Genomic DNA, 23,222 nt, shown 5'->3' with positions numbered 1-23,222 from the left:
GTAATCTGTAGTGGAATACATTTTAAAAGTAACCTTCCCAACACTGTGAAGAGATGAGTGGTATGGACCTAAAATGCACAGGAGTGGATATAGTGAACAAAGGACAAGCCCTTTATTTGGCCAACAAGTAAATAAAAAAATATAAAAAAATATATAAAAGGGGTGTCAAATGTACGGCCTGCGGGCCACATCCGGCCTAGGAGATAATTTCATATATCTGTTATTAAAGATCCGTCGTTATGTGGGAGCCGAATCTTCAGCCTTGCTGAGAAACCGTGCATGGGAGGGTAGGACTTTATTTTAATGGGCACACCATGCGGCCAATCACATGCGAAGGCAGAGATCACACCATTATGTAAAAGAAGGAAGGGCAGCAGACATTCCTAAGACACAAAGAGACGTGAGCCAGTGTTCCAGGTTAACTGGTTTTTATCCTAGCTGGTTAGATCTGTTTGCACAGTCCATTCTCCGTGCAGCAGATGTTGGATTTTTTACTGAATAGTCTTCTCTGTCTGTCAGCGTCTCGTGGAGTTTGACAAGATTAATGACGTTGACCAAGAAAGGTCTCCATCTCCAGCTCATGCAAATATAGACACGTGTCAATATTATCCTCAGACAACAATGAAATTATGTTAAAAAAAATTAAATCAGAAAGTCTTCCACCTGTCGTCGTGCCCGTGTCTTTCTGTAACATAAATAACAAGCCGAGATTTTCCTCACAACACAACCGATGAGCTCGACTGACCGTCGGGTTTACCTGCATACATCCTGTTCACCTGTCAGCTGTTTAAAACCTGCTGATATAGGAAACACGCCCACGTTACCTGGTGACGATCACAGCTTAATATGGGCAGCTGCTGATCAATATAACGTGAAGTTATTCTGCACAAAATAAGCAAATGTATCTTTTTTCCTCAGCGTAGAGCTGCTGGAGCTCGTGCTTCCGCTCAAAGTGATTGATTGTTTCTCTTTTTCTCTTTCTACTACAGACATTTCTGTTGTTTTTTTGTTTTCAAAAAACAAAACAATGACAACAGTCAGGGGACAAAGATGTTTTCAAGTCTCATGCTGACTGTTTTCTTCCTTTTCAACAGCAGCATTTTCTTCAGTATGTAGAAAAACTGTTAAATATGTAACTTCTTTACACTGACAGGAAGGAGAGTTTCACTAGTCTGGCCCACTTAAGTGGGCACCATATGGCCCGCAGTGTAAAAATGCATTTGATGCTCCTGCTTTAACTGAAACCTATACTGGGAGACTATACTAGAACATTAGGAATTGGGGACATTAGGGGATGGTGACTAACGGTCTGAGGGATAAAGGGAGACAATACATACACAAGCAGATGATGAGGGGAAGTGGACATATGGGAACACAACTGAACTGAACACACTAAATGATTCAAGGGGAAGTGAAACAGAACACGATGCAAACAAGACAAGTGACTACCAACATAAAACAGGAAATTACACAGACAGCAGACAGCTAGGGAGGCAAAACATAGAGAAACCAAACAGACATGTGGACACAACCAGAGAGACAGGGATCACAAAAGGGAACCCACAACCAAGGAACAAAACTACAAACAAACTCAAAAGTGTGTGGAAAACCTACAACAAGTCATAAATCCACAAAACTCAAAACACTGGCATGGAGTTATCACTCCAGCCTGTGGACTGTGTATAACCTGTGTGCACCTGATCAGATGCCTCTGTCAATGAATTTCAGAAGCCCGAAAGGAAGAAGTATTCACTTATCTCATGAGGACTCTGCCCGTCCTCGCCTTGATCACAGCCTTCTTCTGGCTCTACTATGTAGGGAGCAAAGCTCAGCAGAACTCAAAAGGTACAATACAACACAAAGCTCCAGTGACAGCCAGTTGGTTATGCTGCATAATGACCGGTTGATTGTCATATTTCAGCTTCTTCTGGAAATAAACCAACTTCAAATCAAAAGCAAGAGCAAGACGAGGAAGAGGAAGAAAGAGATGGAAGAGCAGTAGAAGCAGCAAATGAATGTTAGATAAAAGTGTCTGATAATTAAATTTGATTACAAATAGAAGAACTATATTCTTTTGTTACTGATCAGTTAAGAGTATGTATAGTTTTATTCTTCATTCATTCAAAACAACAAATGTTGGCACAACAAAAAGTAACTGCACATGTAAATAGATTGAAAAGTGAATAATACCACAACGCATGAGAAGTAAAGTGGGTAGATGGTGTCTGTGTGGAAGTATTGTGTCCAAGTAGTGGTATGTGACACTTGTTGACTGTTGATTCAGTGTGAAAGGTTTATCCTGTGCCCTCACATCTTGAAGTAAGTAAAAAAAAGAACCTCTTTGCTTTCAGATTTGTTCCTATTCTTTGTTTTCACGTTCAGTTAAACTTCAGGTAATTCTGCCATTAAGCTACTAAAAAATTGGAATAAAATGTTTCTGTGTTTTCTTGCACATGTTTTAACGGCACATTTGTTGTGACCCATACTCCAAATATGTCTGTTCTACTGGAGAGAAGTCTGACAGAGTGAGTGTGAACTAGCTAAATAAGACAAAGGAAATGGTAGACATCAGAATTCTAAAAATGGTTGATACAGATAAGCTTGTTGCTGGGGGTAAGTAACAAAATGTCCTGCCATACTTCATGTTGATACCGTCCCGTTATGGACTGTATGATGCATTTGACAAATAAAGAACCTTGAACCTTGAACCTTGATATTATCTTGCTAGTAGTAAAAGTCCGAAAAGCTCCACTTGAAATGAGCAAAAACCCATAAAAATCTAGGTTGAGCACCTGATCCTGTTTACAGTTTTAGGATTATTGTATCTGTACAAAGTTATAGACCTGATCTCAAAGAAGTCTTCTTTAGCAACTGAAGAAAATACAGTATTTAAGAGCTGCTACAGCCTGTGCAGCTATATCAGTGTCATCCATGCTTGTTGCCACTTTTATGTTTTACTTTGCAGATCACATTAGCTAAGTCTGCTAAAAACTGAACCACAGACTTGCTTGACCAGTAAGTATGAGTCTGTAAGGTGTAAGGTCCAGCCGATTGGAGCACTGGGGATAGCAGTTGTTATAATGTAGCAGTGCCTTTTAATCGTGTTTTCATCTAACAAGAACCAGTTCTTGCTACCTGGTAGTGAATAACTTGTGTTTACCTCATCAGATGAATTTCCCAGGTAGACATGTTCATTTCAGTCCTAACACTCTACCTATCCTTACCCTCAGCACAGCTTTCCTCCACCTATGTAAGGAACAAAAAGCCACATAAGGCTGAAAAGAAGCTAGTTTTCAATATCAAAGTGTAAATGGAAAATTTATTTATTTACTTTCTTTAGCCTTCCATCTGTAGCACTAAATGTCTGTCCTTTAACTATTTGCTCAAAACAGTATGATTTTGCTGTTATGAAGAATTCAGCGAAGAGAAGGAAGAAAAGCTGTGGCTTTGAACTCTGCAAAAACTGAGAAAGACGAGACTAATCTGAGCTTTTATTTTTCTGTATTTCTGTGTAAAATATTGAACAATTTTATGTCTGTATGTCCAGTGTGATAAAGCTATTTGAAAAGTCCCATTGATAGAAACTTACACAAATTCCTAAAACAGCATGTTCTGTAAAGTTTTAGAGGAGCAACACAGTAAGTACACAGTAAGAATGAATGTACTTACTGTCTAAAATTAAACTTCCTGTTAATAATTTCACATATTGCATATGATATAAAAGTCTTTGGCCACCCCTCATTTTCAAATATTCATCAAAATACACAATTAGAGAAATTCAGCTGTCGAGGCAGTCCACACTGTTACAGTAATTTTGAGATTCATGCTCTAGGGAAGACAATCTGTGACCTCCAGTATAAGTTTTTCTATCCAGGTACTATTTTACTGTGTTTGCAGTGTGTTTGGAATCATTGTAATGCTGAAAAATGAAACTGTTGTCAGTCAGACACATTTCAGATGGTGCTGCATAATTGTTGGTACTTTTCTACATTTAGAATGATTATATGTCGTAATGATTTGTCCTTTGCAAAGTTGTCTGTTATGTGTAGACATAACACTTGTGTCATGTTTGTGTGCGGTGTTCAAGGGATTCAAAGGTCAGTATTAAGTGGCTCAACAAAATAAAAGCTAAACAAAACAAATAAAAAAACAAACAACATTCACCTGAAAATGGCCAGATATGAGGACTGGACTGAAAAAAATTAAATGAACTTAAAAGGAAAGAAGAAAAACTTTGAACTGTTGCTAAGACTGAGGCATGGCTCGAGTGTTTTGCACAGTACTGTACAATGTTGTTTGGTTTTTGTTCTTTGTTTTCTGTGTCTTTGTTTGTGCAGCTTTTCAGTCATCCAGGTCATGGGAGTACTGTCGTATTTCAAATGCAGTTTCATCAGCCTGAAACACACTGGCTGTTCAAATGTCTTGCTTACCTCATGGCACACAGGTTGAGAACTACTGGTCCACCAAACAATAAATCTAAATGCTAAAGGCTATTAATTGAAATGTTATAGCTTTAAGTTGCTCGGCTTTTGTTCCATTACTGGGAGAGGGAACAGCGGTGATGGCTGCTACTAAGTTTCCAGGAAGTTGGATTGTTAGCATGGTAACCCTGTAATTTAAGGTGATCAGATGAACTCTATCTACTAAATGCCAGCTTGACAGCATTTAGCTCAATTCAGTGCTGTACTAACTTTCAAATTCACACAGAGTACAGCTATGCTAGTAGCTCTTAACAGCATATCCTACAAAACACAGACTGTATATAAGATGGATTTATATTCTGATAATTTTAAGTGGGTTTTCATTAGATAAGTTGAAACCATAGGTGATAGGGAACTAGTATTTTCTTGGTACCCATGCTTAAAGGTACAGTGTGTAAAATCTCACCACTAGGTGTCAGTAGATTGCATATTGAACACAAGAATTTCACTCGCATGTGCTGTGCCAGTGTGCCTGCACATGTGATGTGACAATAAAAAGTGATTTGATTTGATTTGATTTATTGAAGTGAAGTGAGTTCTGTTTTCTTATAAGTCTATGAGAATGCATCAAATTCTTGGAAAATGTTACTCCACAGTAGACCATGTATATTCAATATTCAAAATATTTCTGACTCACTAGCGCTTTGAGGGCTCCAGAACAGTAGAAAAGCGCTATATAAGAATCAGTCCATTTACTATTCCCTAGTGATAACTGACTTGTGACTGACAAGTCACAGATGAGCTGGTTGTTACACTGTTACAAAATAACGTTGCAATTGTTACTGTACGTTCTAAAACTGATACAATTGATAACACTTTAAATAGCATTATAACTTTAGTAAAATACATGTATTTACATTGTTTTATGTTGTCACTGCAGTGTTACAATAAAGTCTTTTGTGACTATTATGTTTTTCACTTTCTTATTCATGCCTATCCTGTTGCTCACTGATGAGGTTTTGACACTGAAAACTACTCAGCATGTAAAGCATGTAGTGTGTTGTCACTTTAACAGAGCCAATCAGGGGAATTCACAGCACACTCTAAATAACAACTCAGGTTTTTCTCTGCTTGGACTGACCCAGGCTGTGAGAGCTAGTGTGACTGGCTGCTTTGCGGTCTGGCTCAGCTCCCAACATGCAATGGCACGTATGCAGCAACTGTGCCAATCAGCTCCACCCAGCACCACAAACTGCTCCACCTTTCCTCCTGCAGGCAAAACAACAAACCACTATCACAGTTAGGTTTAAGCATAGATGCTAAAAGACACCGTGTGCTTATGTAAGCCGCACTGTTTAAAAATATGTGACACCCTCAGAATGAGACTGTGATGGGGTAATAGAAATCTCTAGTATTTATATTTTACGACTCTTGGTTATCTTAAACTTCTTTCAGTAACCATGGGTTACAATAGTGACCAACACTTCTGATGTGTGTGCCTGCAGCAGTGCTGACATTTCATCCTGTTCTTGTTCTGTGTCTCAGTGTCGCATCTGACATTTTAAACTCTGGGGACTTCTAGTGGCTAACACACAGCAGTGTTTAACATATTCGCTTTACACATGAAAGGATCCTGGTTTGAATCTGAGAGCAGGTACAAAACCAACCTTGAGGGGTCACATGCTAGTGCAAGTCCCAAGCCTGGATAAAAAGAATGGTTGTGTCAGGGAGAGCATCAGGTGTAAAATCAAAACATGTGGATGTGTCGACTGCTTCAACCCCTTGGGAAACATAGTAGCAGCAAAAAGTAGCTTCAGACTCTTAGGACTTCACAGAATGACAATTCACGTCATTTATGAACTCTCATTTCACGTTATCAGGTGACCTACATCAACTTCCTCCCGGATGTTTTCAACAAAATAATAATAATAATAGAACAAAAGCTATACCACTACAATAATCTGGCAACGTAAAACCCCCAAAACAGTGCAGTTAAAACAATTAAATAAAATATTAAAATAAATTAATGTTAACATGTAAACTTTGTATGTATGCATGTGTGTAAACTTACAAAGATTGACTTTCAAACAATTTTAATAACAATTCTTGAACAAAAATACAGTTTATTACATTATCTGTCCTTAATATGTATTTTATTGTGACCCCATTTCAGCATCTCTGCATGAGGATAAAAAAAGTGTCCTTTTCAGTCGGAAGAGAAAGGTCTGAGTCTTAGTCACAGCTTCTATAGTTTGTCTGTAGCTGCCGTCTGTCTGAAGGAGGAAGCAGCAGCATCTGTGGGTTTTCACACTTCTCTAGAAAACAGAAGATCTTTGAAGAAAACATGGTGCACAGTGTGTGTGTGTGTGTGTGTGTGTGTGTGTGGTGGGTGGGACTAAGAGAAGCTGTGACAGATGAAGTGATTGTAACTGTTCAGTAGTGAATCAGTGTGGCAAGATGAAGATCTTGCTAAGTAGCCTGCTTTTCGCCTCTCTCTGTACCCTGTCATCCTGGAGTAAGTAGAAACACAACTTAACAAATTATTTAGTTTTTATACCATTCCTCTCTAAATGGAAAAGTTAAGTTTTCCTAAATTTGTTTGTGATAAATATTCAAGCGATAAATGAATGTCTGATATTATTTCTTCTCAATATGTCAGTGTTTAAAGTTCTTAGTTCTAAGAAGTGAGACTAACTTAGATCTAGAATGATTTATAAAGATACAAGGCTTTTTAAATAACAGATGTAAAAGACAACAAAATTATTGTCATGACCCTCGGTCAACACACCTGAATAAAATGATTAGCTCATTACCAGGCCTCTGCAGAACAAGACATGTTGAGGAGGTCATTTAGCCATTTCAATCAGCTGTGTTGGATCAAGGACACATCTAAAACCTGCAGGACACTGGCCCTCAAGGCCTGGAGTTTGACACATGTGTGGTAATCTAAGGATGTTGAAGGAAAAGTGACTGAACTACTTAAAGTTTCTTGAAGACATCAGAAGCTTCTCTGATGTGAGCTGAAACATCTTTAGGAAACCTAAAAAAGTTCAGTTGCTTTTCTTTTCATGCTACTTGAAAACATATCTGCATACTGTATTTGTACCAAACCTTGATGCTTTTAGCTTTAGAAATCATGCAATATGTGTGGTCTTGTAATGACTTATGTTCCACTTTGTGTCTTACAGGTGTTTCATCAGGCACATTTGTTGTGACACAGAGCGATCATGTTTTTGTCAGGAAAGGAGAGACAGTAAACATCACCTGCTGCTGGACAGGGAAGTTTGAAAGAATTAGAGTGAACTGGCTTAAAAATCAAACAGAAATTAGGAGTGATCAGCCTAATGTGTTTCTGAAAAAGGAAGAGAAGAAATGTTATTTTTTGAAAATCTCAAATATTAGACCAGACGATTCAGGGACGTACATCTGCAAGGTGACTGTGGAGATACCATCTTTAACTGAGGCTAAAGGAAATGGGACAGTTATCACAGTCAAGACAGGCAACGATACTGGGAACAACTCGCAAAGTGCACAAGGTTCAGTATGGTGACATGTTCAAATCCCTTTTTACGAGTGTAGTTGATATTTAATCAATATCAACTGCAGACTGAAATCAACTGTACTGTCACTGTCATTTTAGGTGGCTTGGTAGTCTTAATAGACAATTAATACAGTTTTTATCCCTCTTTTAAAAAAAAAATAAAAATTATTACACAACATTTTACCATGATAGTACCAGAAGGCATTGCATTTTTACATGAGATAGATGGATGTAATTATTATTATAATATTATTACAAATTTAACAGATTCTTTATATCCTGGGAATCCAACCAACGTGATCATTTCCCTGGCTGTAGTGGTTCCTTTGCTCCTCATCACACTCGTCTGTTACTGCACTCTGCGAAGAAAACAAGGTACCAACTTTAAATGAATACTAAAGCATCAGAGACACAGTTATGAGTGGTGGACTGAACAAAAATATTTCTTTGTTACTTGTGTTTTTGTCTATACATAAAGACACGTTGTATTTAACTCTTTTAACCAAAGAACATGACACAGGTATCACACACAGGAACACAGGTTCATTTTAAACAATAAACAAAATAATCACTTGACTATAAATGTGCAGTTGTTTTATGATGAGATAGTTCTCTGTGATATACCTCAACCACTGTAACTTGACATTATTACTGGACTATATTGGAGCCAATTCAAACAAGTTAGGAGCTAATATTTCCATATACGTAATAAAAAGTTGGAGCAGGAAATGCACGAGGATTTTAAAAAAACTGTGTGAGTTTCTGTACATGCTATTTGAACAGCATTCATTTAGTACCTTCTGCAGTCCGCATTTTTCATCACGCAAAACTATTCCTGAAAAAGAAAAGTTCCAAACAATCTGCATCAAAAGCCTTGAAATTAGGACTCGTAATGTGGAGGCTGACACTTTCCTCACTAATACATTTGCACAACTGTCAGTTTGCATGGCAGCAAAGTTTAAGTGTTGTGGTAAAACCGATGAAAGAAAAATAGTAACTGAGCCACAAGGTTTTTGTACTTACATTAAACTAAAACCAGGTGTGAACAAACACGTCTGTTAAACAAAATAAAACTAGGCTTTAAAAAAGTACTAACTAGTAAGTAAAAAATAAATTAAATAAAAAATATATATGAAATGTTTTTAGCTTGATTCTTCGACCACCTGTGTTTACTGGGACTTGTTTAAGATAAAGCGCTTTGAGTTCTCAGATAGAGTAGAAAAGCGCTGCATAAGAAACAGTCCTTTTACCTGTTGGCATCTTCATGGCTGTGACTCAAAGACCTGCAAAAAGTGCTGCTTGTTTTGTAATATCTGTCACTCCTGACACACTCATTATATTAAATACAACAAAGCTGACCCTGACATGAGAACATCAAAATATTTTCAAATAAACTAACTAAAAGGAAGAAACTAACTGAATCTAAGAATCTACACTTAATGTAAAAGTTCTTTGAGGGATCAGAAAGAGTAGAAAAATGCCTTTTATTTATTTATTTGGTATCAAGTCAACTAGTATACTAAATAACAAATGTAATGGATTTTAATGCTCCTGACTGATAAGTTTTTCAAGGGTTTCATTAGAAGAAATATCTTGGTACCTGGAAAATAGAATAGAACCGAATAGAATAGGACTTTAATGTCATTGTCCATGTACAACGAAATTATGGGCGTTCCACGCCAACTGTGCAGGAGTGTAGAAGACAGCAATAAATAGCAAACAGAATGATATAAACAGTGTAGATGAATACGTAATAGAAAAGCACACAATCAAAGAGCTTGGAGGTAGTTCAAAATGAAAATGGCAATTTTCAGAAAGTTCTCCTACAGGATCCTCTGTATAAACAACAACATAGACTGTCTTACAGAGCACCAAAGTCTATCATATATGTTAGTGGCGGAAAACAAATGTGAAGTATATTTGAATGTAGTTGTAAGAAACCAGTTGGAACACAATGAGATTTATCCAGGTGCTAGCTTCATCTCATCACCTTAAACAGTCAATATGAAGAAAGTAAACATCTACTTTTTTTTATATTTTAGAAAAATATTTTGACACTATCAGTTCAAATTGAATTGTCAGTTCTTGTAACCTTATATTTAAAGTATGTGCCACAACGGTGAAGTTCCCATAGACTCTCTTTAAATACCAAACAGCAAACGATTGTTTGCAGCAAACAATTCTATACACATCACAACTCATGTGGCGCTCTTACAGGAAACATTAACACATTGTGCAGCACAATGTTAAACTATAATACTCTGTGCAACCCACTGTAATGAAATTGGATTGGGTAGGAGTAATCTGTAATTTTGAACAATCTGTACACGTGACAGCAGCTTTCTACTGACTGAAAGATAAAAGAGCTGCTAACAGGAGGCCTGGTTGTGATAACAAGCAGAAAACTTTGGGTTTTTGGATCACATCACTTTTTTTTTCTTTTTGTAAGTACCCTACCACTTTATAATAACATGCGTTTTTACTTTATTATATTTATAACACTGAAAACTCAAAGTCGTTCTACACTACAAGCTGCATTCATACATTCATTAATACTTGATTCACTAGGAACAATTTGGAGTTCAACCTCAAAAGAGCAAATTTCCTCTTGATAGATGATCTACTCATGAAACAAGTCTACATTGAAAAACAACAACAACATAATAGTGTTTCAATTAGAAATATTTGGGGCTGAAATTGAATAGCGTTGTGTGCCAAGGATAATGTTTTAATACACTAGGGTTGTGAAAAAGGCTGCAAAATTGTGTTATCAAATAAAGAATGCAATAGTTCAAAATGGTTTAGTTTTTAAACTGACTGCTGGCATCAGATTAAAGAAGAAGCACATGTAGATATGGGCAAATCTAAAGTCTGATTTAATTAAAAAGAGGAAGCCAGTCACTGAAGAGCAGATGGTCAATGAGCTGAGACTGGCACACGATGATAGCTGAAACAGCTGGTTCAGATACTGCTGGAGGTGAGTAATTGATGCAGATATGGAAAAACAAAACACTGTGGTTGGTGCCGTCTCCTCACAGCAGGAAGGTTCTTGGTTTGAGTCTCCACAGGTGCAGAAGTGAAGTAGATAAAGTGTGAATTATTGTAAAGTCCATTTCATCCCATAATAACAGGATGCCACAGTTTAAACACTGACAGAGATAAGTTTGTTAAAAATGAAAATATAAGGAGGGATGAAGTATTGTAACATGTTTGTAACATTACAGTAACAGTAACAGAGACCGAAAGGATTAAATGCGGCTCCCAATTAGGTCATTATTTTAAAAAGAAAATGCAATTTAAATCCTTGTAATCATTTCTATGTGGACGTGTGTGTTTTCAGCACTAGCAGCCCGAGTCATCTACGAGGTTCCCCACGTAGACTCCGAGATGGCAGATGCAGACAAAGACAGCACAAGCTCCTCCAGAGGCTCGTCTCAGTGGGTGAGAACGGGGTTCATTTCAGGGTGATGTTTTAGTTAGTTTAGGGGGACAATAGGAAACAGTACTGAAAATCATTTTTAAACAGTCCAAATACATGTTGATCCATTTTCACTGAGTTATTCACGGTGACTTCAACATTGAGACATCATAAAAATATAACTGACATAATGTTTCTACCTAACTATGTGTTAAACTCAGATTGCCTGTTGAGTTTTAGGTTGTGCATTTTAGGAAACACTGACCTGTGGAGCGCCTCGGTCTGTGATGTCTGACTGATGAGCTTCTTCTTTATGTCCTTCTCTTTCAGCGGCAAGTGCCTCTGTATGAATCCTTCTACTTCGAGCATGTGGATCCCAAAGAAAGTAAATGAGTGTCGGCTCCAGAGTTTTCTTGTGTACTTTCTGTCCTGTATATAGCATATTTTTCTTACATTTTTGCATGATTGCAAAAACCCCCATATGTGGTTGTAAATATGTATGTATTTTTCTATAAACTACATCTTAATTAAAATTAATTTCAGTGATGGGGTGTTAGTCCCATAAAGCCTGAATCACAAAATAATAATATGTTTATGTGTTTATTTAACCTTCTGACAAATAAAAAAATAAAATAAATGATGAATTTGCATAGTTTTTAATTTGTGGCATCTTTGCTATATTCAGGATTTTTGTGTAATTTCTTGCTTAAAAATGTTTTGTGCAATTTATTTCGGTATTTCAGGGGGAAAATCACTCTGATCATGCAGACATCATATAGGATACACCCAAAATCACAGGGTTATACACTGATAATGGTACCAGGCAGAATTTGATCGGGCTAAAACACGATCAGCAACAGTGAGGGTTAAAAATGCGACACTGAACACGCAGGTTTCGTAATGATTACAGCTTACGATTAGGATGCTGAATGGAAAGTGTGGTGTTCAGGGGTGACTGTATAGTAGGTCAGTGACAGGAAGTGGAAAGTACGCCTGTGACGGGCGAAGGTTTGCTATGTGTGTGTTTGTCGTATCAACCATACAAAACTTGTACATCTCAAATAAATCTGAGACATTAAATGCATGTCTCTGATATTATAAATGTGTCCTCATCATTCAGTACATCTTCTCTGTATTCATGTAATAAGGTCAACGTTTCAGTGTTTTCACCATGATTGAAGGCAGAATCAGACCAGTTAGCGACGAGCTCCTAAAATACCTTTTCTCTGAACACTGACCTCCAAGTTGACTTAGCAACCCATACGTGATGTTTATAACTATAAACATTTTTCTCATCCTGGTTCTTGCTGGCTCAGTGCTCCCACAGTACAAGCTACAGTCACACATTTATTCAAGCATTCAGAACAATTTGACAACAATTTAAATTTGCCCAAGGAAATCAAACCAGCGGGTTTCCTGTTTTTAGATGACCTACCTAAGCATCTGAGCCAAATGTCCTAGTAACATTTGGTGGTGAGCAAAGACTGACAGACCTCAAACTGCAACATATACTATTGCAGAAAACACGAGATGCTTACATGCAGTGCTCCGTCTTTGGGACAACGACGGCATGACGATTGTCACTGAAGCATTTGATGTGTAATTGAAGTGCAGACTTTCAAGGTTTAATTCAAACTATTTAAGAATTACACCTATGCTTTAATCCTTGGATGAACGAACAGCCAATGTCTGCCCAAAGTCTTTAGCCATTGGGCTGAATGTCTGCTTTTTTGCTAAATGTTCTAACAACTGAAGTCAAAGTCAGCTATTGTCAAAGAACATATGTACAGTCATACACAAGAATTTGCTCCCATGGTCCTAAGTGTAGACTCAAACAATATAAAGATTAAAAGATGAAAAATAAAACAGGAATCTTATGTAAAACACCATACAATACAATACTATCTTATATAAACAGCAGTGTCCAACTCAATCATAGTGATTGTGGGCAAGTTCGCGTGGGTGTGCAAGTGGGGGGTGGGGCAGTCAGTGAAAGGGCAATGGTGGTGGTTCAGAGTTTTATATGTTTGGGGGTTGGGGGTTTCAGAGGAACGAGGCGAATGCAGGTCTGGGGTTCATGTGTGTGACAGCAGGGAGTGAATTCAGCATCCCGACAGCCTGACGGACGGAGCTGTCTCTATATCTGCTGGTTCTAGCCCGGAGGCTCTTCAGTTTCCTTCATGATGGCAGCAAACTGAAGATGCTGTTGGACGGATGAGTGCAGTCACCTGTAATACAGAGGGCTTTCCAGATTAGGCAGATGCAGTAGCTGTCCTGGAGAGAGGGAAGAGAGGTACCCACAATCCTCTCTGCTGCTCTCACTAGCCGTTGTAACTTTTCCGGAAGGACCCAGTGCAGGAGCCATACCACACAGTGATGCAGCTGGGGGTTGAGGCTCTTGCTCTCCTCAGTTTGCAGAGTCGCTGTTGGGCTTTACTGACCAGTGATGCTGTGTTTTTTGATCAGGAGAGATCTTCTGAGATGTGCACACCCAGGAACTTGGCACTGCTTACGCTCTCCACAGCAGCACCACTGATGGTTAGTGGGGTGTGCAGGTGTGAATTCCCCTGAAGTCTATGATGATCTCCTTAGTTTTCTCCACATTCAGGGACAGGTTGTTGTTGCTGCACTACTCTGCCAGAGGGTTAACCTCTCACCTGTAGTAGGTTTCTATCATTGTGGCTGATGTGACCTACCACAGTTGCATCATCTGCAAACTTGATGAAAAGGTTGAAGTTGAGTGATGGTGTGCAGTCGTGGGTCAGCAGAGTGAAGAGGAGGGGCCCCAACCCACATCCTTCGAGAGTCCCTGTACTTGTTATTGTGCTAGAAGTGTTACTGCAGACCTTTGCTGTCTGCTTTCTTCCTGTCAGGAAACCCAGCAGCCAGTTACAGCCAGTAACTGAATAGGCCTGCAGCTGTCTCATGAGTTGGTATGAGTCAATGACCACTGCGGATATTATTCCCCTGTAAACTTTATACTTTATACCGTCCAATACCAATACATAACCCCCCATGGACGGTTCCGATTGGATTAGCCCACACAGGTGGCTCATAACACACAAATGGTGCATTTAACCAAATGATCTACAGGGCCTGTCCGTATAATTGAGCTGTATGAGATAACAGAATAAAATGTTTTATGGATAGTTACAATAAAAAAGCAAGCTAGCATTGGATTAACCCCCTTTTTAAAGTCCGTCTATAATAAAACAAGAATAAATGGTTTGTGCAGATGTCTGCACAAATACTGTACACACTAAGAACATTACTTATCTGCTGTACAACATTTACTGGTAACTTTGTTACTACTTTGAGTAAATGTTTTCTCATGTGATTAGTTAGAAGAAACACAAAACTACACCAATCGACGACGATGCCGATGATAAAAGGGTGTTTCCTCAGTCCTTAGTATAATGAGTAACAGATGCACCTTGCTCCAGGCTGTTAACTCTGCCTGTGAAACCAAACACTAATATCAATAGTTTTAAAAGTTTAAACACATACATTAAGTGGTAGGAGACCAGACTTTTTGTGTCAAGTCCCTTCAAATGTTTTGTCTGTAAACCTTTTTGCATCATAAAATAAAAACAAATATGTGTCAGCACCAGAGATGGGCAGTAACACATTACTTGTTACTTGTAACTTGTAACTTTTTTCAAGTATCGAGTAATGTAAGGGATTACTATTGCAAAAACGGTAATTAGATTACCATTACTTTCATGTAAGCACTGTGTTACTAAAACCGTGGTTTTTTGCGCGAATGTCTCGTGACAGTGACGTAAGCGAGTGCGACGTTAGTGACAACAGCTGTGTGCAGATCAACAATGGATAATATATCGAGTGCGGGAGAGAGTGTGAGCGTGCAGCGTTTAAAGCGTGGAAGTACTGACCTTACTTTGAGTTTGATTCCATAAAAAGTGACAAAAACATTAGCATCCGTTGTGCGTGGGAAGAAAACTTCTTTTTACAGCAAAAAAATCCCTAAACTTCCAAGCTAGCACCGAGTGCGCAACGACGTAATGAGAAACTCACAGAGAAACTTGCGGATTCTTTAACTGACCGCTGCGGCACACCTGCACCAGGATAAACCTCCGCCTACGCCACTCCTGCTTTACAGGTGAAAATAGAGCAACAGGACCGCTAGTCTTTGATTTTATTTACTTTCTGCTGTGTTTTACTTGCATCTATTTGAAAGAGTGAGTGTAAACACAAAAAACTATTTTATTTTATGTGCTGGAATGTGCAGAAAATAAGTTTAAATGTTAAACAAGTTTCGTCCAGTCAGAGAATGTTGCATATAATAAGTATAATATAAGTCCATCCATCCATTCGCTTCCGCTTATCCTTTTCAGGGTTGCTGGGGGCGCTGGAGCCTATCCCAGCTGTCATAGGGCGAGAGGCGGGGTACAATATAATATAAGTACAATATATAAATAATAAGTTTTTGCTTGATGCATAAAGTTAAAAGATTTAAAGTTTAAAGTTTTAAAAAGAGACTTTTCCATTTGATTACATTTTGTATGATGAATTATGCAGAAAAAGTAGAATTGGGCTGAAAGATCTATCACTTTATTACCTATTCAGGTTGTAAATCGTGTTTTTAAAAAGTAACTAAGTAACTAAGTAATTAATTACTTTTGAAAATAAGTAATCAGTAAAGTAACAGGATTACTTTTTGGGGGAGGTACTCAGTAATTAGTTACTGATTACTTTTTTCAAGTAACTTGACCAACACTGGTCAGCTCTACTTGCTCTCAGGGTTAGTGGTGTGTCACTAGTGCTATAAAATAGAAATCCATTTACTGTTACAATTTAACAAACTAGCCGTTGTATTCTGATTTACCGGCACCTTATAATCAACCTCGTCCTACTGTAGATGTGCACCCAGAGAAGTATCACCTATGGTGCAGTCGTTAATTCATTTCCAGTTTCTTTGAACCTTGACACTCTCTTAACAGTTTTTATAGTTTACAAAGGCAAAAGTAGCCCATCGTAGGTGTGATAACGAACTAGCCTATGTTTGAAGTATGGGCAGCACATACTGCCCATACTTCAAACACACGCGCCATGAGAGCTCTGTATGTGAGAGTGTGCTACAACACTGCTATAAATATATAAGTTGTAATAAGTTCTCTGAAAAAGTTTTCAAAAAGAAAAAAAAAAAGCTTTATTCACAGTGAAACAAGTGTTATTTCCTGTGGCTGTAGCTTCAGATGTGTCAGGTTAGAGAGCCACAGGCCCAATCTCACCCTTTACAATTTCACACCTCCAGTATCTTATAGTGTGATCTACCTTCTTAATCTGGAGGTTTGCTACTTGGTCATCTTTCAAAACATACTCTGTTATAAATTCCAGCAATTAAAGAAAAACAAGAAAGGCGGAAACATTTTAAAATTGGTTAGAAAGGCCTGAATGAAATTAAAAAGGAATTGGTGCAACAGCAGGTCTAAACTGTCCCATCCTTACATATAATCATTTAGGATAACTCTTTATTGTCATTGCACAGTCACACATAGTACAATAGTACAATGAAATTGGAAAACTGTCCCACGTCGGCACTACGTACAACACAACACGACACATCACAACACAACACAGTAACTTCACTTAGTAATAAAATGAACAATAAGTGCATGTGTATTGCACACTGTTATTATTGCACCTTGTCTGAAGGTTCTCAGTCATCCAGGTCATCGTAGTCAAAGGAGCTTGCAAAGAAAAGCGTCTGGACTTCTTTAAGTTGCTTGAAGACGTTTAACACAGTCATATGTGTACAGAGTGTACAGCAGGGGACTCAGTACACAGCCTTGTGGAGAGCTGGTGTTAAGGCAACAAAGAGCAGCCCGGCGTAACGCCCCTGTTGTTCCAGGTGAGAGAAGGTAGTGTGGAGCATTGTGCCAAGGGCATCTTCAGTTGATCTGTTATCTCTGTATGCGAACTGGAGCGGGTCGAGTGTGGGTGGCAGGCGGGACATGATGTGACGTCGGACCAGTTTCTCGAAGCACTTCATTATAACAGGTGTTAGAGCAACAGGTTGGTAGTCATTGAGGCTGTCTGTACGTTTTGGCAGTGGGACAATTGTGGCCAACTTTAGGCATGGTGGGATGCAGGACTGGGAGAGTGAAGTGTTGAAGATCTTAGTGAAGACCCCAGCCAGCTGATCTGCGCATTCTTTTAGAACCCTTCCCGTCACACCATCTGGACCAGCGGCCTTCATGGGGTTCTCTGCCCTCAGTGTGCGCCTCACCTCATATCCCTTAAATTGCTGCTGCTGTCTGATGTTTTTGCTGCTGCCTCTGGTCCCTTCACCTCAAAGCGTGCAAAGCGTGCAAAGCTTGCAAAGCTTGCAAAGAAGTGTTTCAGCTCCTTAAAATTATGATATTGGATTATGCAGTTGTTTAGACATGAGTCCAAGACTCCTTCCCAATTTACATAAATCCACAATTCCTTCCTAGATCTTCACTGAGTTCCCTGGACTTTCCTATTGTTCTGAGTATTGGTCAAGCCGATAAGCGCTATAAAAAAATGCTGGCATGACAAACTACCAGTCGTACTCAATCATGTTTAGTGACAAGAAGTTAATACGCCTCGGTCTTATCAAGTTAAAACACACTAGAACTTTCAGCTCCCCTTGTGTTTCTATACTTTTGACCCCGTGTGACTTAAAGAAAATCCAAAATAAATTCAAACTTATGAAAACTTGAAAAGGAACAGTTCAAAGCAATAATTAAAACTGAAACGATGGCAGTTATGTCCACAATGAGTGATTATGAACACAACTGTAATCATATTAGAAGTAAATATTTGGTTTATAATGGTGGTCCCCCACTAATGTGTCAGTAGTTGGTATATTCCAGTTACCATTCCCTGTTTTAGGGAGTGCCGCATTCCAGAACCGTCTTTTGTTCATATGACTCAGGCAATAATCTTGTCTGAGTCATATGACTGTACATGATAAGATAAATACAATACACAGCTCCATGTGCTATAAACAGAAGCAATGCATTGTAAATGGACTGATTCTTAAATAGCAATTTTTGAGTACTCAAAGCACTTAATACAACATGCCAGATTCCCCCAAGCACTTAATTCTATGATTTTTGCCAACTTACTTCTGTCACGGTCCGACAGATCTGCCTGAGAAGTTCTGCTTTGTTCTCTCTCTCCCTCTTTCTCCCTCTCCCCCTCTGTCGCCTGGGCGGAGTTCATTGTGGGCTCCCGCCTTTGGTCTACATACCTGGGAGATGATCAACACCTCCGCCTCATTAACTGGCCTCTACTAAAGGGAAGAAGCGAGACTGCTCTTCGCTGGATCGTTGCTTGACCTGCAGTGTTGGTCAAGTTACTTGAAAAAAGTAATCAGTAACTAATTACTGATTACTTCCCCAAAAAAGTAATCCCGTTACTTTACTGATTACTTATTTTCAAAAGTAATTAATTACTTAGTTACTTTTTAAAAACACGATTTACAACCTGAAGAGGTAATAAAGCGATAGATCTTTCAGCCCAATTCTACTTTTTCTACATAATTCATCATACAGAATGTAATCAAATGGAAAAGTCTCTTTTTAAAACTTGTTTTGTTAGTTTTAATCTTTTAACTTTATGAATCAAGCAAAAATGTAATTATATGCAACATTCTCTGACTGGAAGAAATTTGTTTAATATTTAAACCGATTTTCTGCACATTCCAGCACATAAAATAAAATATTTTTTTGTGTTTACACTCACTCTTTCAAATAGATGCAAGTAAAACACAGCAGAAAGTAAATAAAATCAAAGACTAGCGGTCCTGTTGCTCTATTTTCACCTGTAAAGCAGGAGCAGGGTAGGCGGAGGTGTGCTCTGGTGCAGGTGTGCAGCGGTCAGTTAAAGAATCCGCGAGTTTCTCTGTGAGTTTCTCATTACATCGTTGTGCACTTGGTGCTTGCTTGGACGTTTAGGGGGGGTTTTTTCGCTGTAAAAAGTTTTCTTCCCACGCACAACGGACACTAATGTTTTTGTCACTTTTTATGGAATCAAACTCAAAGTAAGGTCAGTACTTCCACGCTTTAAACGCTGCACGCTCATACTCTCTCCCACAATCGATATGTGATCCATTGTTGATCTGCACACAGCTGTTGTCACGAACGTCGCACTCGCTTACGTCACTGTCATGAGACATTCTCGCAAAAAAATCACGGTTTTAGTAACGCAGTAACGCAGCGTTCCTACGGGAAAGTAATGGTAATCTAATTACCGTTTTTGCAATAGTAATCCCTTACTTTACTCGTTACTTGAAAAAAGTAATCGGATTACAGTAACGCATTACAAGTAACAAGTTACAAGTAACGCGTTACTGGCCATCTCTGTTGACCTGTACCCCTGGACCTGCCCTTGTTCCCTACTGAGTTTCTGGTGTGAGAGAGGAGTAAATGACTGGTGAGACGCCAAGAGAGACTGAGGAGGAGTGAGAGTGTTCCCCTGTTTTTCCCCGTGGATTCCCTGGAGCCCTGATCCCCGCATGCTTGTATATAGCACTGAGTCACTGTCACACATTTCACCTGGTGTTTGTAAATAAAACCCTCCGTTCTTCCTTTGAGCAAGGAGTCCCGCGTTTGAGTCCCCCCAGTGACCGTAACAACTTCTTACTAACTAACATTTACATACATTGATACTCCAATAGACGCACCGGAGAGAAACTTAGGGTTAATATCTAACACAAGGATATTTGGCATGGAGACTAGGGGGAGCCACCCACCTTCCTGCTACAGCCACCTTGAAGTGAAAGATTATGTTTTGTTTGTGTGTATCACAATAAGTTGTTTAAAGTGTTGATGCATTAGGTTTGCAGCCTTAAGACTTTAGTTCTCTGCACCTGTTTATCCAGTACTCCACCCAATACACCGCATCGTGTGTATACGCACACTGTTGACTTTGGCATAATGCCAGTGTACATCACACATTGAACATATTTTATGTTATATATTGTATATACCACTGTTCGTTTTTACTCCTATTTCAAGATATTGTGCTCATCTTCAGCTTCTATAAAAATAATGACAATGTTATAATATCATATATGATTTTACAATAACCAGGGAAGGCGCTCTAATTTCTTTTTAAACAGCAAAAGTCAAGGCACCGCCTTTCATAGGAACCCCTGACGGTGAATTTCCAAGAATCACTTTCATGTTTGTAGAGTTGGCATTGTTTAGCATGTCTCCAGGTCAAACTGCCTGTCAACAACACATGAATAGAGCAGAGCTTTACAGCTTACAGTCAAAATCAGTTTGGTTACCATACATGGAAAACTAACTGCTGTGCAAAGGAAAGATATTATCTCTTAGCATCTCTTTCATGTCATAGTGAAATATACTCAGTATACTCAAATGTATTTGCAGGATTTGTTGTTTAATACCTAAAATATTTGTCAAGTTTTTGTTTCACACACAGAGTTACGCATGGTGGACAATAAAAAGCATTTTCAGGGTGCAAATTTAAACAGCTGCGCACAAATAATTTAATCATCACGTTAAGGCTGAGGGATTTGGCTGCTTTAGATGGCAGACGCATATAAAAGGAGAAAAGAGCAAGAGGAAAGAACCTATAAATGGAGAGCCACGTAAAGATGTTTTATCACCTTTCACCACAGTGAAAAAAACAGTGACACAATAGAAACAGAAGCCATGAGACCAAGCTTAGTTTTCACCATGAAGCACTGAGTACTGACAATATACAATCTGTGGTATGAAAAGTCTACACCATTTGGCAAAGCTGCAAAATGTGCTGTACTGGAAAATATTTAGAAAATGGTTTAATTTTCAGGTAAACTTAAAATTGCAGTGTTTTTTACACCCTTAAAACAACTCTGCCTCAGAAAGTGATACCAACAGCTACAAGACAGATCAGTTTTAGTGTCACATTACTTTGCATTAACACATTTGGGTTTGTGATAATATCAGAAAGCGGTGATTAACATGTACTAGACGGACAAAAGCAATGCAAATATTTGACCTGTTGAGTCAGCCAGGTTCAGACTGACAGAGGGACAAACCAAACTTACAGTGTGATACTAGACCTGGCCTGCTTGCCATGATGTACCCTCCAAAACGTGTTAACCGCTACTGAATGGCCAGGTTTTTACAGTCTCAGAAGCTTTCTTCTACTTGCAAGCTTGCACCCTTGCACTTTCACCACATCCACATGCTTTGTTTTTAAAATAAAAAGTGAAATTCGAAAGTATGACTCGGGTACTCGGTCCACTGAACGCCATCATCTTTGATTCCTCCTTTGCCATCCAATCTGCATGAGGAACTTTATTTCTCATTGTGTTTGACATAATGAAGCAAGAGGCATGTTGTGACATGTTATCTGACCACAAAAATGCTTTTGATGTTTCATGCATAGATATATATATTGTAAGAGAGCACAATTTCCACAACATCATTTATGAGAGAGAACAGATTACCGCCCGCGTGTACTCAGTTTTCGTAACTTTCCTATTGTGGTTTAAATCCGACCCTACATAGACACGCAGACAGCCACCAACCACAGTAAAAGCTGCACTGACAGCAGGTTTAAACTTGTTTCATTATCGTCTTTGGATGATAACGACAACAGACTTTGCAGCTCAGCTTGTATAATAAATCAATCGCTTAGTTACTGCTTTAAATCATAGAATTTATTACCTTTGTTGTTCTGTTAATAGATCGGCCTCGCCTTAAGTCAACAAGTAAATGACCAAAGCTGCATATGGCCTTTCAGGTGATGCGAATATTGGGCGATGCAGGTCCAAGGTTGTGTTTACTAAGTTGGAGTCAAACATTTGAGGAAGCACTACCTCAGCAATAGAAGCTGGTCTTATCAGTGGTGCCAAACCTATTTTTTTAAAGGTATAAAAAGAATCCCCTCTCTAACCCTTCATTCCCTGTACAGCTACTGCTCTGTCCACCTCCAATTTTTCCTCTCTACCTGAATAACCACCTGTCAGACAGCAATCATGACACAGCTGGAGACGTCCGTGGCTTGCATGATGAAGGTCTTTGATACATATGCAGGAAAGGATGGAAAGCCGGACAGCCTAACAAAAGCCGAGGTCAAGGCTCTGCTGGAAAGCGAGCTGCCTGGACTGCTCAAGGTACTGTTCATTCCTTGCACGCATGTGCTGGGCCATGTACATGTCACCGCTGGGTACAGTGCTGATATCTGCTCAGCGAGGATCAGCCACATAGGCTTAAATTTACATAACATTATGTATTTAAGTATATTTATCAACTAAATATACTGTATGCAAGAGTTTATCATGAAGTTAGAAAACATCCTGACTCATGGTAGGAGTTCAAGTACAATAAAGACACTGAATGATTACAAAAAATTTGCATGCTCGGTTTTGGTTGGTAAAACAGTCAGCTGTTTGCTTTTTGATGTTTTTATACGGTGTTTCAATTTTTTTGAAAAGTAAAGACAATCAAATACATCTCAGGGTTGTTTGTCATCGAACTGGAACAACGTGATCTTGAAAAAGGCTAAATTTGAATAAAAATGATACTGACAACAACACTTTTGGCAGTTTAGAAAATGTAGCACTAGTGACACAATCTTTTGATTTATACAGGGAGCACAGAATCAAGAAGACCTGGACAAGTTGTTCAAAGAGCTGGACTTCAATGGAGACGGTGAGGTCGACTTCAACGAGTTCATGGTGCTGGTAGCTTCTATCACCTGCGTCTGCCACGGCCGCCCTTGCAAGAAGTGAGCGTAGTGACCACACCCTGGGAACAACAGCAGCAACTGCCTATTATCTCTGCAATGCCTCTTGTTATGTAACAGCTGAATAAAGGGATTTATCTACCTGCAC

At 38.8% G+C, this 23,222-nt stretch overlaps 3 protein-coding genes across 4 annotated transcripts in view; all 3 read left to right on the top strand.

Annotated features, from left to right (window-relative positions):
* LOC309692600 (uncharacterized protein) overlaps positions 1–5,289 on the top strand; it is a 28,577-nt gene extending 23,288 nt beyond the window's left edge. For both annotated transcript variants that reach the window (XM_082511258.1, XM_082511257.1), the window contains exons 3-4: positions 1,729–1,845; positions 1,922–5,289. In XM_082511258.1, coding sequence (XP_082367384.1) covers positions 1,729–1,845; positions 1,922–2,022 — 218 coding nt within the window. In that variant the 3' untranslated portion in view covers positions 2,023–5,289. The remainder of the gene's footprint in view (positions 1–1,728; positions 1,846–1,921) is intronic.
* Positions 5,290–6,870: 1,581 nt separating this feature from the next.
* Positions 6,871–12,017, top strand: LOC309702154 (uncharacterized protein). The gene is made up of 5 exons (XM_082526597.1): positions 6,871–6,936; positions 7,610–7,957; positions 8,230–8,337; positions 11,303–11,403; positions 11,711–12,017. The coding sequence occupies exons 1-5, from the start codon at positions 6,879–6,881 to the stop codon at positions 11,771–11,773; spliced, it is 678 nt and encodes a 225-aa protein (XP_082382723.1). The 5' UTR covers positions 6,871–6,878; the 3' UTR covers positions 11,774–12,017.
* A 10,219-nt stretch (positions 12,018–22,236) lies between these two features.
* Positions 22,237–23,221, top strand: LOC309704057 (protein S100-G-like). Its single transcript, XM_082529008.1, has 2 exons — positions 22,237–22,502; positions 22,980–23,221. Exons 1-2 carry the CDS (start codon positions 22,365–22,367, stop codon positions 23,118–23,120), a joined length of 279 nt encoding a protein of 92 aa, XP_082385134.1. The 5' UTR covers positions 22,237–22,364; the 3' UTR covers positions 23,121–23,221.
* Position 23,222: the final 1 nt, after the last annotated feature.

This window comes from Aulonocara stuartgranti (genome assembly GCF_965226115.1).
Source record: "Aulonocara stuartgranti genome assembly, chromosome: 3".
Lineage (NCBI taxonomy): Eukaryota > Metazoa > Chordata > Actinopteri > Cichliformes > Cichlidae > Aulonocara > Aulonocara stuartgranti.
Note: the sequence above shows the minus strand (reverse complement) of the source record. Positions and strands in the feature narration are given on the sequence as shown.